The sequence below is a fragment of the Saprolegnia diclina genome (genome assembly GCF_000281045.1).
Source record: "Saprolegnia diclina VS20 unplaced genomic scaffold supercont1.74, whole genome shotgun sequence".
Lineage (NCBI taxonomy): Eukaryota > Oomycota > Saprolegniomycetes > Saprolegniales > Saprolegniaceae > Saprolegnia > Saprolegnia diclina.
In genome coordinates, this window is record NW_008246141.1 from 173,214 (window position 1) to 183,730 (window position 10,517).

The following is a 10,517-nucleotide window of genomic DNA, read 5'->3' on the forward strand; positions in this document are numbered from 1 at the left end:
TAGCATCACCGAGCTGTCGAAAACAGGCGTATAAAGGCTAAAAACACCGCGTTTTTCTGCCGACATCCAGGAGTCTGGTGGCTTGGTCGACCCAACGGCGTTCGAAAATGAAAGCGCTTCAACTTTGCACAGAGGTAGATACCATCATGGAGAGTCGAACGCGCTACGTAGCGCGGACAGGCGAGGCGTACAGAGCGAGCCATCGCTACGTATACTAGTTTTGGCATTGTGCCACATATGCCTCAAAATCCGGCATTCGCCAAGAATAAATGAGAAAAAATCACGTCGGAAGATCGCGGAACCTTTTCGAAAGATCGCGCACTTTAATGGAAACAATCGAAATAGTGTCACTTGAAGCAGGTCCAAATGAAATAGTGTGCAACGACCCGGCGACGCCCCGGCGCAGGCCAGCGCCAGCGACAGATGACGTACTCGATACGTCGTTGGCCTGAAGACAAGATCAGGTACACCCTGCGGGTATGCCCACTGCGCATCGCTACGGCCTTGACCCAAAAAATGTCTGGCTGGACCTCGCGCCACCACTCCACTGCCGACCTGTTCAAGGCAGGTTGCAGGGACCTGTACGACAATACATGTAGCTGTGCCACAGCGACAGCTTGTACAGTAGCCCGCACCGCGAGTTGGTGGCACTGGGAACGAGGTCCTGGAAGCTAGTACCAGGCAGCTATATTAGCTTTCACACACCTCGGTCCCGACAACAGCAACCAGCCTCTGCCCTATAGCGCTCTTCCTACTCATGCGTCCCACCGACCCGTCCGATTCCATCGACGTCGCGTGATCTTGGTCTTCCGTGGAATCCGTCGACCCACTTCAAGTGCACTGTACACTATTTCCGTGCATATCCAGAAAGGCCGGGCTGGTCTTGCAGTTGGGAATTGAGCTCACGATGCTCGCAGCACTGGTCTTGGCGCTGGCAGCGGTCGCGCATGGCGGCCAGCATGAAGAGTACCTCATCTTCGAAGACACGTTTGACGACGCCTTTGACCTCTCGACGTGGAAGCACGACATTACGCTTGGCGGCAACGGCAACCGCGAGTTCCAAGCCTATGTCAACAGCCGCAACAACTCGTACGTCAAGGACGGCAAGCTGCATTTGCGTGCGACGCTCACCGACGAGGCGTATGGTGAAGACGGCGTCACGCAAGGTGTCATGGACCTCTGGGGTATGCGCCATGATCCATGAGTCTTGCTCATGCAACATGCAGGCACGTCGCCGTACTCATCGTGCAGTTCGCCGCAGTTTGTGGGCTGCCGCAAGACCGCGAGCGGTCTCGACATCCTCCCGCCCGTCCAGAGTGCGCGCATCCAGACCATGGAGTCGTTCTCGTTCAAGTACGGCCGCATCGAGATTGCGACCAAGCTGCCAAAGGGCGACTGGCTCTGGCCGGGCATCTGGATGATGGCCAAGGACAACAAGTATGCACACCATGTTGTGTCTGTAGGCTCATGGCGATGTAGGTATGGACCGTGGCCGTCGTCGGGCGAGCTCGACATTATGGAGTCGCGCGGGAACGGCCCCGACTACACGGACGACAAGGGCAACCCGATTGGCAACAACCGGTTCTCGTCGTGCTTTCACTTTGGCCCAGCGTGGAACAAGGACGCGTACCCGGTCGCGGTCAACGACACAAAGGCGCTGCCAAACCACCGCAGCTACGGCGAAGAGTTTCATACGTTTGGCTTTTACTGGGACCAACACGAGATGTACTCGTACATTGACACACCAGACCAAGTCGTGACGCGCGTCGCGGGCTACGGCAAGCAGTCGTTCTGGGACATTGGCCTCGCCGCGAACGCATGGAATGCTTCTGGTATGTCAACTGCAATCTCAAAGTGCAATCTCAAAAACGGCATCTCAATACAATGATATGTAGACTCGTACAACAACTTTCAGGACGGGCCGATCAATGCGCCGTTTGACCAAGAGATGTACCTCATCCTCAACGTTGCTGTTGGTGGCACGTCGATTGCCAAGGGCTTCCTCGACAACGGCTACTTTCCCGACGATCGTGGCAACAAGCCATGGCGCACCAACGACTCGTTTCCGCATCACAGCTTTTACAGCCAAAAAGACAAGTGGATCGAGACGTGGAACCAAGGTCATTCGACTGGACTGCACGAGCAATCAGCGAGCATTCTGTAGGTGGCGACCGCGTCAGCGACATGGCGGCCATGCAGATCGACAGCGTCAAGGTCTGGGGTCTCCGTGGCCTCTCGACCTTCACCAACTCGAAGAACCCCGTGCACCACTACGCCGGTACAAGCCACCGTATGTGGCATGCCTCATTGCCTGTTAGAACTCGAGACGCAGCTCGCCGACGACGCAACGACGTGCGACGCATGCGCGACGTTTGCCGACGCACTGCCGACGTGCATGCATACGACGACGTCGCAGTGCTTTGCCAAGGGCCATGTGGGCGCGGCCTGCTACGACAAGACGCGACCGTGCACAGCGCCGACCGACCGACTCCTCTTCCACGACGACTTTACGTCGCTGGACAAGGCCAAGTGGCAGGCCGAGGTGACAATGACGGGCAACGCGCATAGCTTCATGCACATGAGTGTCGACCGCCGAGAGAACGTGCATGTGGACAATGGCCGCTTGGTGCTCACGCCGACGCTGACCGACGCCGTAGGTGCTCTCAAAAAGTGGCAGGTGGCAGTACCGTCGTGCATTAGGTGTATGGTTCGCTCGACAACTCGACGATCGACCTCTGGGGCAGCGGTTTTGGCGACCAGTGCACGAGCAACTACAAGTTTGGCTGCCTCCAGACCGGCAACGGCCTCGAGATCCTCCCGCCCGTGCTCTCGGCCAGCCTTCGCACGGAGAAGAGCTTTAGCTTTCTGTACGGCCGCGTCGAAGTGCGCGCCAAGGTGCCCCGAGGTACTGGTCATCTTGAGCGCTAGCCTCTGACAGGATGGTGGTGCAGGGCAGTGGCTGCGACCGACTTTCCGGCTCTTGCCTAAGTACGACAGCTACGGCGAGTGGCCGCAGAGTGGCGAAATCACGCTCTTTGAAGGTACATTTTTCTTGATACCAACTCGATACATTGATACTTGGCAGGCACGGCGGCGACGCTGCACAGTGGCGTGACACTGGGTACGTTCAACGCTTCGACGCGACTGGAGTCGATCGCGTCTGTCGACGACGGCGCGTTCCACACGTATGGTCTCTACTGGGACGAGACGCAGCTCTACTCGTACGTTGACGACCCGGCCAATGTGGTGGCAACGGTCGACGGCTACGGCAACACGTCGTTTTGGTCGATGCTGCGCGCGACAGGCGACGAGAACGAGGTGTCGCCGTGGCGGCATCGTCCGCTGCACGCGCCGTTTGACCAGCTCATGTATCCAACTTGTCGATATGCTCTCCGAGATGACACTGGATGTAGGTATCTCAACATTGCTCTGCGCGTCGGTGGCAACGACGGCTTCTTCGCCGACAGTGCCAAGCCCTGGAACGACTCGGCGGTCGACCACAAGAAGAGTACGACCACTACACCTCTTTGGCTCGATGTCATGCCTAGTTGTTTAGCCTTTTACGCGGCCAAGGAGGCGTGGTTGCCGTCGTGGAAGGGAGATTCGTCGCTGGAGGTGGACGACGTCAAGGTGTGGGCGACGACGAACGCGAGCAAGTGGGCGTACCACGGTGCGTTTGACGCGGCGCCTATTGTGGAGACGACCATGCTGGGCGCCACTTCGAGCCCGGCGGCGTCCATTTTTTCTGATACGTTTGAGACGCTCAACATGCGCAAGTGGAAGCCCGAGATTACCATGCACACGGACGGATTTGGCATGTACGTCAACCACCGGCAGACGTCGTATGTCACCAATATGACGCTCCACTTGCACCCGGCGCTGAGCCGCGACATGCTCGGTGACTGGATGCTCACACAAGGGTACCTCGATATGTGGGGCACCGACGTGCCCAGCAAGTGCACGGCGGCGGCCAGCGCCGGGTGCGGGCACGTCAACACACCGGACGACATGGCCAAGCCCGTGACGCTGGCCGCGCTCCGGACCGCCGAGACGTTTAGCTTTCGCTATGGCACGATCGAGGTGGCGGCCACCCTCCCGCTTGGCGACTGGCTCCGGCCCAACATTGCTCTCGTGTCGATGGACAATGTCGGCGCCTCGATCCAAGTGCTCGCGGGGCGCGGAAACCGCCACCTGACGGTACATCATGTTGTGTAGGGTTAGGGTCACGAGCCTTGCGGTGTAGGACGCGACAAGTGGCGCCGACTGGAGCTGGCGACGCGTCTACAGCGGTGTGTGCGTCACATCAAGTACCTGCAACGTCAAGTCGACGTTGCTGCCATCGACGCCGTCGCGTCACATCTATGGCGTGACGTGGACCCCGGACGAGATCATCACGTACGTCGATACCCCGACGAATGTCGTGAGTCGCCAGCCGACGCCGCCGAGGTAAGTTCAAGTCGAGTGATTGAGGTCTTGACACCTTGTGCCTAGTTTGCAGTCGGATGCGTACCTCGTGGTGCGACTGGACGTGGGTGGGACGTCGAGCCTGGCGCACCAAGCGTTCCCGGCCGAGGCGACGCCGTGGAATACCACCGAGCCGTACCCGCACACGAGCTTTTACGCAGCCAAAGACGACTGGTGGCCGTCGTGGGCCGACGCGCCCACGCACGTGAGCGTCGAGGCAGCCTTCAAGATCCACAGCGTGCGCGTGGACGCCGTGCCTTCGAGCCATTGGCGCTACCACCGCCTCGTGGGCGACGCCGACCAGACGTTAGTGACCCTCCAGACGACAGCGCCGATCGCGTCGCCGACGTCGACCGTGGCGTCGGTGACGGCCACGTACACGGGGCCAGCGACTGCCACGCGTATGTTCTTGACGCTGCGTTCGTTCATGCTGACGGGACATGGGGTGACGTAGGCGCGTCGGTGCTCGCGTCCTTTCGGACGTATCTCGAGAGCGCACTGACGGGCAAGGACCATGTGGTCTACGGTGCGTCCAAGGTCGGTGACACGGTGATGGCCACCGTGGCGTACGAAGCGTCGGCGCCACTGGTTTCGATCGATGACCACAACCATTTCAAGGTACGTCCAGGACCCATATACGATCGAGTCAGGGTCGTGGTGTAGGTGACGGGTCTGCACACGCTGGGTGCGTCTGTCTCGATGGACGTGGAGGAGGCGCCGCACACGTCGATCTTGCGCCTCAGCGTCTTTGCCGTTAGCTCGCTCACGGTCGCCTTGCTGAGCGTCGTGCTTGTGCGCTGGGGCCTTGCGCGCTTGCGCCGCCGCAATTACATGCCCATCACCGCCTAAGGTCTTATAATTTTTCATTTGATTTTCGTTCGCTTGGGAATCGTGTCAAAACCCTAACCCGGGTTTTGAAAAGCGACGGGCTTGTCAAAGTAAAACAGTGATGGACAGGTCGATATCACAGTTGGTCCAGGGAGTCGAGAATGGGCACCTGGCCTGTCTAGTAGGGTGTGGACTGGGTGAGCTTCAGTTTGCAACTTGCTCTCGACTAGCTCGACCTTCCAACGACACTATGTACTCCTTTGCTCTTCTTCTTCTTGCGGCGGTTGCGGTGGCGACGCCGTGCACACCGGCGCAAAAGCAGCAGATGCTCTCGACGATCACGACCGATGCGCAGTGGCCGACGTGCCAGAAGGCGACGGCGCCGTACGACTTTTACAAGTCGCTCACGCAGGTCAACCCGGCGCCGACGTCGGCGCAGGTGCAGCTCTTTGCGACGACACCGGCGTGCGCGACGGTCTACAACGGCTTTCAGGCGGCGCTCAAGGCGGCCAACTGCGACGAGGTGCAAAACTTGACGGGGCTCGCCGTCGCGCCCTTTGTGCAACTGACGTCGCCGCCGACGAATGCGACGGCGCCAACGTTGACACCGATGACGTTGGCCACGACGACGACGACGACACCGACGCCGACATCGGCTGCGCCGGTGCGTGGTATGATGGTGACGGGGGCGATCACCGCGCTCGCGCTTTCCTTCTAAGGCGTTCAAGGGACCAGGTGCACACGGAGTGCTTGTCAGTAACACGAAATATCTCTTTTTAACAGCCTAACAAAATCAACAATTTGTACGTGAAATCAAGTCGAGTACCCACTTTACTGATATGATGAAGTTGGATACAGTCAAGCTATCCGATAGACGTATCCAGTGGACGATCGGATAACTTTACTGTAGCCACCATCTCGCCTCGGTAGACTCTAGTGATATACGATTCGTGAGACAACCAAATACAATGTACAATTCTGTCCCACTCGTGTTTTTGGGGAGAATTATCCATCGCTTCCTATCACAGAATATCCAACTATCCAACTATCGACGTACCCAGAGCAATATGTCATATTCATAGCCACGAGCGAAACTGGCATGGAGGTCTCGAACGTGCGCATGGGCCTCCGGCGCAAGGCGTCCCGGGGCGGCAAGCGGTAGCTGGTAGCTTCGCCTTGAGCCATCTCACGCTTGGTTGCGTAGCTTTAGCCTCGCGGGAGCGCCGTCCAAGAAGGGCGCGTCGACGCGGCGGACCATCTTGACGCCGGCCATGCGCCTCGAGGAAGAGACGATGGCGGCGACGATGCTCCAGCGCATGGTGCGGGCGCGGTTGGCGCGCAATGCGTTCCGTCGCGTCCTCTGCGACGTCTACCGCAAGGTCTACGGTACTTTATCATTCAATTTGGTATCTTTTGACTGTGCTCCTAGATCAAACCAACAAGCAAGTGCGCTACGTCGACGCCCGGACAGGCCTCTCGACGACGACCAAGCCTCTCTTGTTGCGGCTCTTGCAGTGCGACGGCCAAGAGATCATCGAACCTGTGCTGCCCCATGATGCAGCGGTACGCTCGGCGTTTTTCCCGGAATTAATGAGGAGCCGAGCTCGCTAGCTCCGCATCCAGCGCCAGTTCAAGACGTGGCGGACGCGGCTCTTGCTCAAAGACATGATTCGCGACTTGTACCAAAAACACATGGGTAGGAATATTGTCTATTATGTTATAGACAATACACATGTCGATGTAGACCCCGAGACGAAAAATTACTACTATATCAACACGCAGACGCACGAAGTGTTTCCTACCAAGCCCGTCTTCCTCGGTGACGACGACATTGAGATTGAGCGGTGCACTTTGTCGACGAGTCGATTAAGTGTACAAAAGGACAGTATAGGTTCAAGTACCGGAACGCCACGTGCCGCCTCTCGACAAGGTCCAATCTCATTGGAAATGGCGTCGCTGTGCTCTACAACAGTGTCGTGTGCGTCCTCACCGACTGTTTTACGCTGCCCGACGAAGACACGGCCCGCTACTCCCGCGTACAATTCAACTATAAACCAGGTGTGATGGAAATTTTTTTTTGTATTTTTATTGAAAAATAAATTGACAAATGCACTGTAGGAGGCATTCCGTTCATGGTGCGGCTGCGCAGCGACGTCTTCTTCATGACGTCGCAGTTTGAGAGCATCCACCAAGCGGCCATGCCGGAGCTTGATTTTACGCTGTGCGCGCTCGATCAAGACGAGTTTCGGTCGACCTCGGGCGAATCGGTGCAGTGTCTCGTCGACACGACGTGGAATCGCCAACGTTACGTAGGTTGAAGCCATTCGCCTGGTCTTTACGGACCGTCGCCTTTGCTGTGCCCAGGATGTGGTATGTCGATTTTCTAAAATAGTGATCGGCATGGACGTCCACTAGCTTCGCCACGAAGAACTCGAGATTGTTGGCCACCCCCACGGCAAGCAGACGTGTTCGAACCGGAATCACGTGGACCAGTTTCTTCCTAATATGGTACTATCGTTGACTCTTGTGCAATGACAATATTGTGTCCTATTTCTAGGTCAACCCCAAGCGACTTCGGTACCGCGGGCCGATGGAGTCGGGGGCATCGGGAAGCGCCGTCTTCAACTTTGGAGGCCGACTGGTCGGTATTCACCATCAACACTCGCTCAAAGTCGCACCGCATGAATGCACGCTCGTCAAGTATGCAATGTCGCTGAGTGTACAATGTGTCTATCGACTCGTAGACCGATCGTGGCGTTTACGCAACGTCAAATCCGTCCGAAAAAATACGAACTCACCAAATCTTAGCTGGAACCCTAGAGCCCCCCGTGCCGCTCTTGCTGACTTCGTGCCTTGGCCACGATTCGGTCAACCTGTACTGGCACCTCCCACCGACGTACAAGCCACTGAACGGCCTCCCAATTCAATTCACGCTCGAGGTGTGTTCCCGGTAAGCAAGCCTTCTGGTAGCTTTAGGGGTCGAGCATGTCGGTCGTTTAGCAAAGAGAAGCGGTCGCGGGGCTACTACGATCGATTTAGCGCGGTATACACGGGAACCAAACTCACTTTTACGGTACGTGTTATCCGTCTATGGATAATATTTACGAATCTGCTAATTTTTAAAAAAGATGTACGGTCTCGCGCCCGCCACCTTGTACGCTGCCCGGTGTCGGAGCTTCCACATCATGGAGAAAGGCGCGTGGTGTCCTCCGATGCAATTTATTACTCTCGAAGGTACATACTAGAAAATCCCAGTCGCCTCCAATATTTACGGTAGCGCCCACGAACGCATGGCAAGTGTCCCAGTGCACGTCGATTCGTGCTGCACTGCGCTTCTTGCGCGATTCGACTGACGTGCTCGTGCACCGAAAAGCCATCCAGTGGCTGTGCAACGCCTGCGACCATACGTTTGACGGTAATCCGATCTCGGACCCCATCCCTCATGCGCCCTAGACAAGGACGACGATACCGAGAGTAGCAACAACAACGCGGCGACATGTACGACACTTTATATACAATGTTGACATGTGGTATGGACAGAGTGTCTAGTGTGGCACGACGTCGAGTCCGACTGGATCGACGGGTGTGCGTTCGACGTACTGCAAAGCTCGGTCGACCGCTTCCGACATGCAATGGACCATGTCCTCGACTGCCTCCTCGTGCTCGGCCACGTGTGCAGCTTTCGCACCGCGTTTCGCGATCGGCTTGTGGACATTCCGCACCTACAATGGCTCCTCGACCTCTTCCTCGAGTTTCGCAGCGAAGCCCGACTCATGGAAGCCGGCTTGGCCTTTTTGGGCTACTGCATCAAGGATTTTGGTCGGTTGCGATAGTTTCCATCGCAAAATGTCATTTTGATTCGTTTTAGAAACCGGCAAGCAAGTGTTTATGGCGATCCACGCGATGCCGCGTGTGCTCGACCTCATCGAGACGCACCCTGCCGACGACGGCGTCGCCCGCGAAGCGTCCTACGTCCTCGCGGCACTCTGCCAGAATTTTCGTACACCATGCATCGTTTTGACACTGCGACGAGTGACACCATTGATAGCGCCGGGGCAACAACTTATGGGCATGCACCAAGGCATCCGGGTGCTCGCCAAGGTCCTCGCCGCGTTTCCGTACCACCCGAAAGTGCTCTACTGGGCCTGCCTTGCGCTGGGCAACGTCGCATGTGATTTTCGTACGAATTTCCCTATTTTTATTTTTATTATTTCGGGGTGGTGGCTAGCAGCCAATCAAGCGCGCGGCCAAAAGTACCACATTGTCGACTGCCTCGTCCAGAGCAAGATTAAATTCATCATGAAGCGGGACGCGCTCAGTGACGCAATGGCCAAGGAAGTCGAGATTCTCGACGGACTGCATGCCACGGCGATGGGCGAAGAAGCGCGCAACGTTATCGAGCGGCACGAAACCCGCTTGGAGGGTATCGATATCTTATTTTTGTAGCAAATGATGCCAATGTGTCCATTATCACTAGGACTTCGCGCCATGTACAACTATATGGAAAGTGAAAATGTCATTGGTGTCGCGAATTTTGCCCTCGACTATATGATGAACGACGAGCAAAAGGCGATCCAAGAACGCACGCGCCACCTCGTACGTCGTGATTTGTGCCATTGCAAATTTAAAAGGATTGTAGGCGCGCAAGATGGGAGCTGTGTACCTCCAATCGGCGCTTCAGCACTGGAAGCAACAGACTGACAAGGTGCGCGATGGTGCAGTCCTCCGTGCCTTCCTCGCACGTCTGCAGGAGCGAGAGCTCTTTGCGGCCATGCGCCAATGGGAGTGCGCGAACCGCCAGCTCCGCGTCGAGCAGCAAACATTTGCTGCGACGCTGAAGCAAACCGGCCTTGCGCTCAACTTGGGCAAGAAAAAAGCTGAGCGGTACCGTCTCATGGTCCTGAGCAAATAACCCATGCAGTCAAAGACTTTATGTCTTGTATACTGGGTGTGATTAGTCGTGAAAGCACATTGCTATGATTTGGAATCCTGCGGCCCGCCAATCACGACAAATATCCGCGGGCCGGAATCGACCAGCCAATTGGCAATATTAGTCACGTCAATAACTGGACAATACATAATTGTTGACTTCATAGTCGAATTTATCAGCAATACAAATCGTTTCAAATCCCCAAATAACTACCAGCATATATTTTAACCACGATTCGTTCCGTATTGTGTGTAAAAAAGTACAAAATTGCACAATTTGTCTGCGTATATGCACT

The 10,517-nt window shown here is 56.4% G+C and overlaps 3 protein-coding genes across 3 annotated transcripts; all 3 read left to right on the forward strand.

The window, feature by feature from the left end:
• Window positions 1-872: 872 nt before the first annotated feature.
• Window positions 873-5,353, forward strand: SDRG_14569 (hypothetical protein). The gene is made up of 15 exons (XM_008620707.1): window positions 873-1,184; window positions 1,227-1,437; window positions 1,480-1,832; window positions 1,896-2,120; window positions 2,165-2,278; window positions 2,319-2,653; window positions 2,701-2,905; window positions 2,952-3,041; window positions 3,086-3,368; window positions 3,414-3,508; window positions 3,557-4,197; window positions 4,244-4,446; window positions 4,492-4,865; window positions 4,919-5,082; window positions 5,128-5,353. The coding sequence occupies exons 1-15, from the start codon at window positions 908-910 to the stop codon at window positions 5,311-5,313; spliced, it is 3,756 nt and encodes a 1,251-aa protein (XP_008618929.1). The 5' UTR covers window positions 873-907; the 3' UTR covers window positions 5,314-5,353.
• A 189-nt stretch (window positions 5,354-5,542) lies between these two features.
• Window positions 5,543-6,102, forward strand: SDRG_14570 (hypothetical protein; the record flags this gene model as incomplete). Its single annotated transcript, XM_008620708.1, has 1 exon — window positions 5,543-6,102. One exon carries the CDS (start codon window positions 5,543-5,545, stop codon window positions 6,008-6,010), a length of 468 nt encoding a protein of 155 aa, XP_008618930.1. The 3' UTR covers window positions 6,011-6,102.
• A 289-nt stretch (window positions 6,103-6,391) lies between these two features.
• SDRG_14571 (hypothetical protein) lies at window positions 6,392-10,204 on the forward strand (the record flags this gene model as incomplete). The annotated part of the gene is made up of 22 exons (XM_008620709.1): window positions 6,392-6,450; window positions 6,497-6,678; window positions 6,722-6,855; window positions 6,904-6,988; window positions 7,037-7,136; window positions 7,184-7,350; window positions 7,411-7,559; window positions 7,606-7,662; window positions 7,708-7,800; window positions 7,850-7,992; window positions 8,037-8,059; window positions 8,113-8,242; window positions 8,293-8,365; window positions 8,421-8,526; window positions 8,570-8,707; window positions 8,746-8,790; window positions 8,842-9,111; window positions 9,161-9,292; window positions 9,341-9,472; window positions 9,521-9,715; window positions 9,770-9,888; window positions 9,932-10,204. 22 exons carry the CDS (start codon window positions 6,392-6,394, stop codon window positions 10,202-10,204), a joined length of 2,805 nt encoding a protein of 934 aa, XP_008618931.1.
• Window positions 10,205-10,517: the final 313 nt, after the last annotated feature.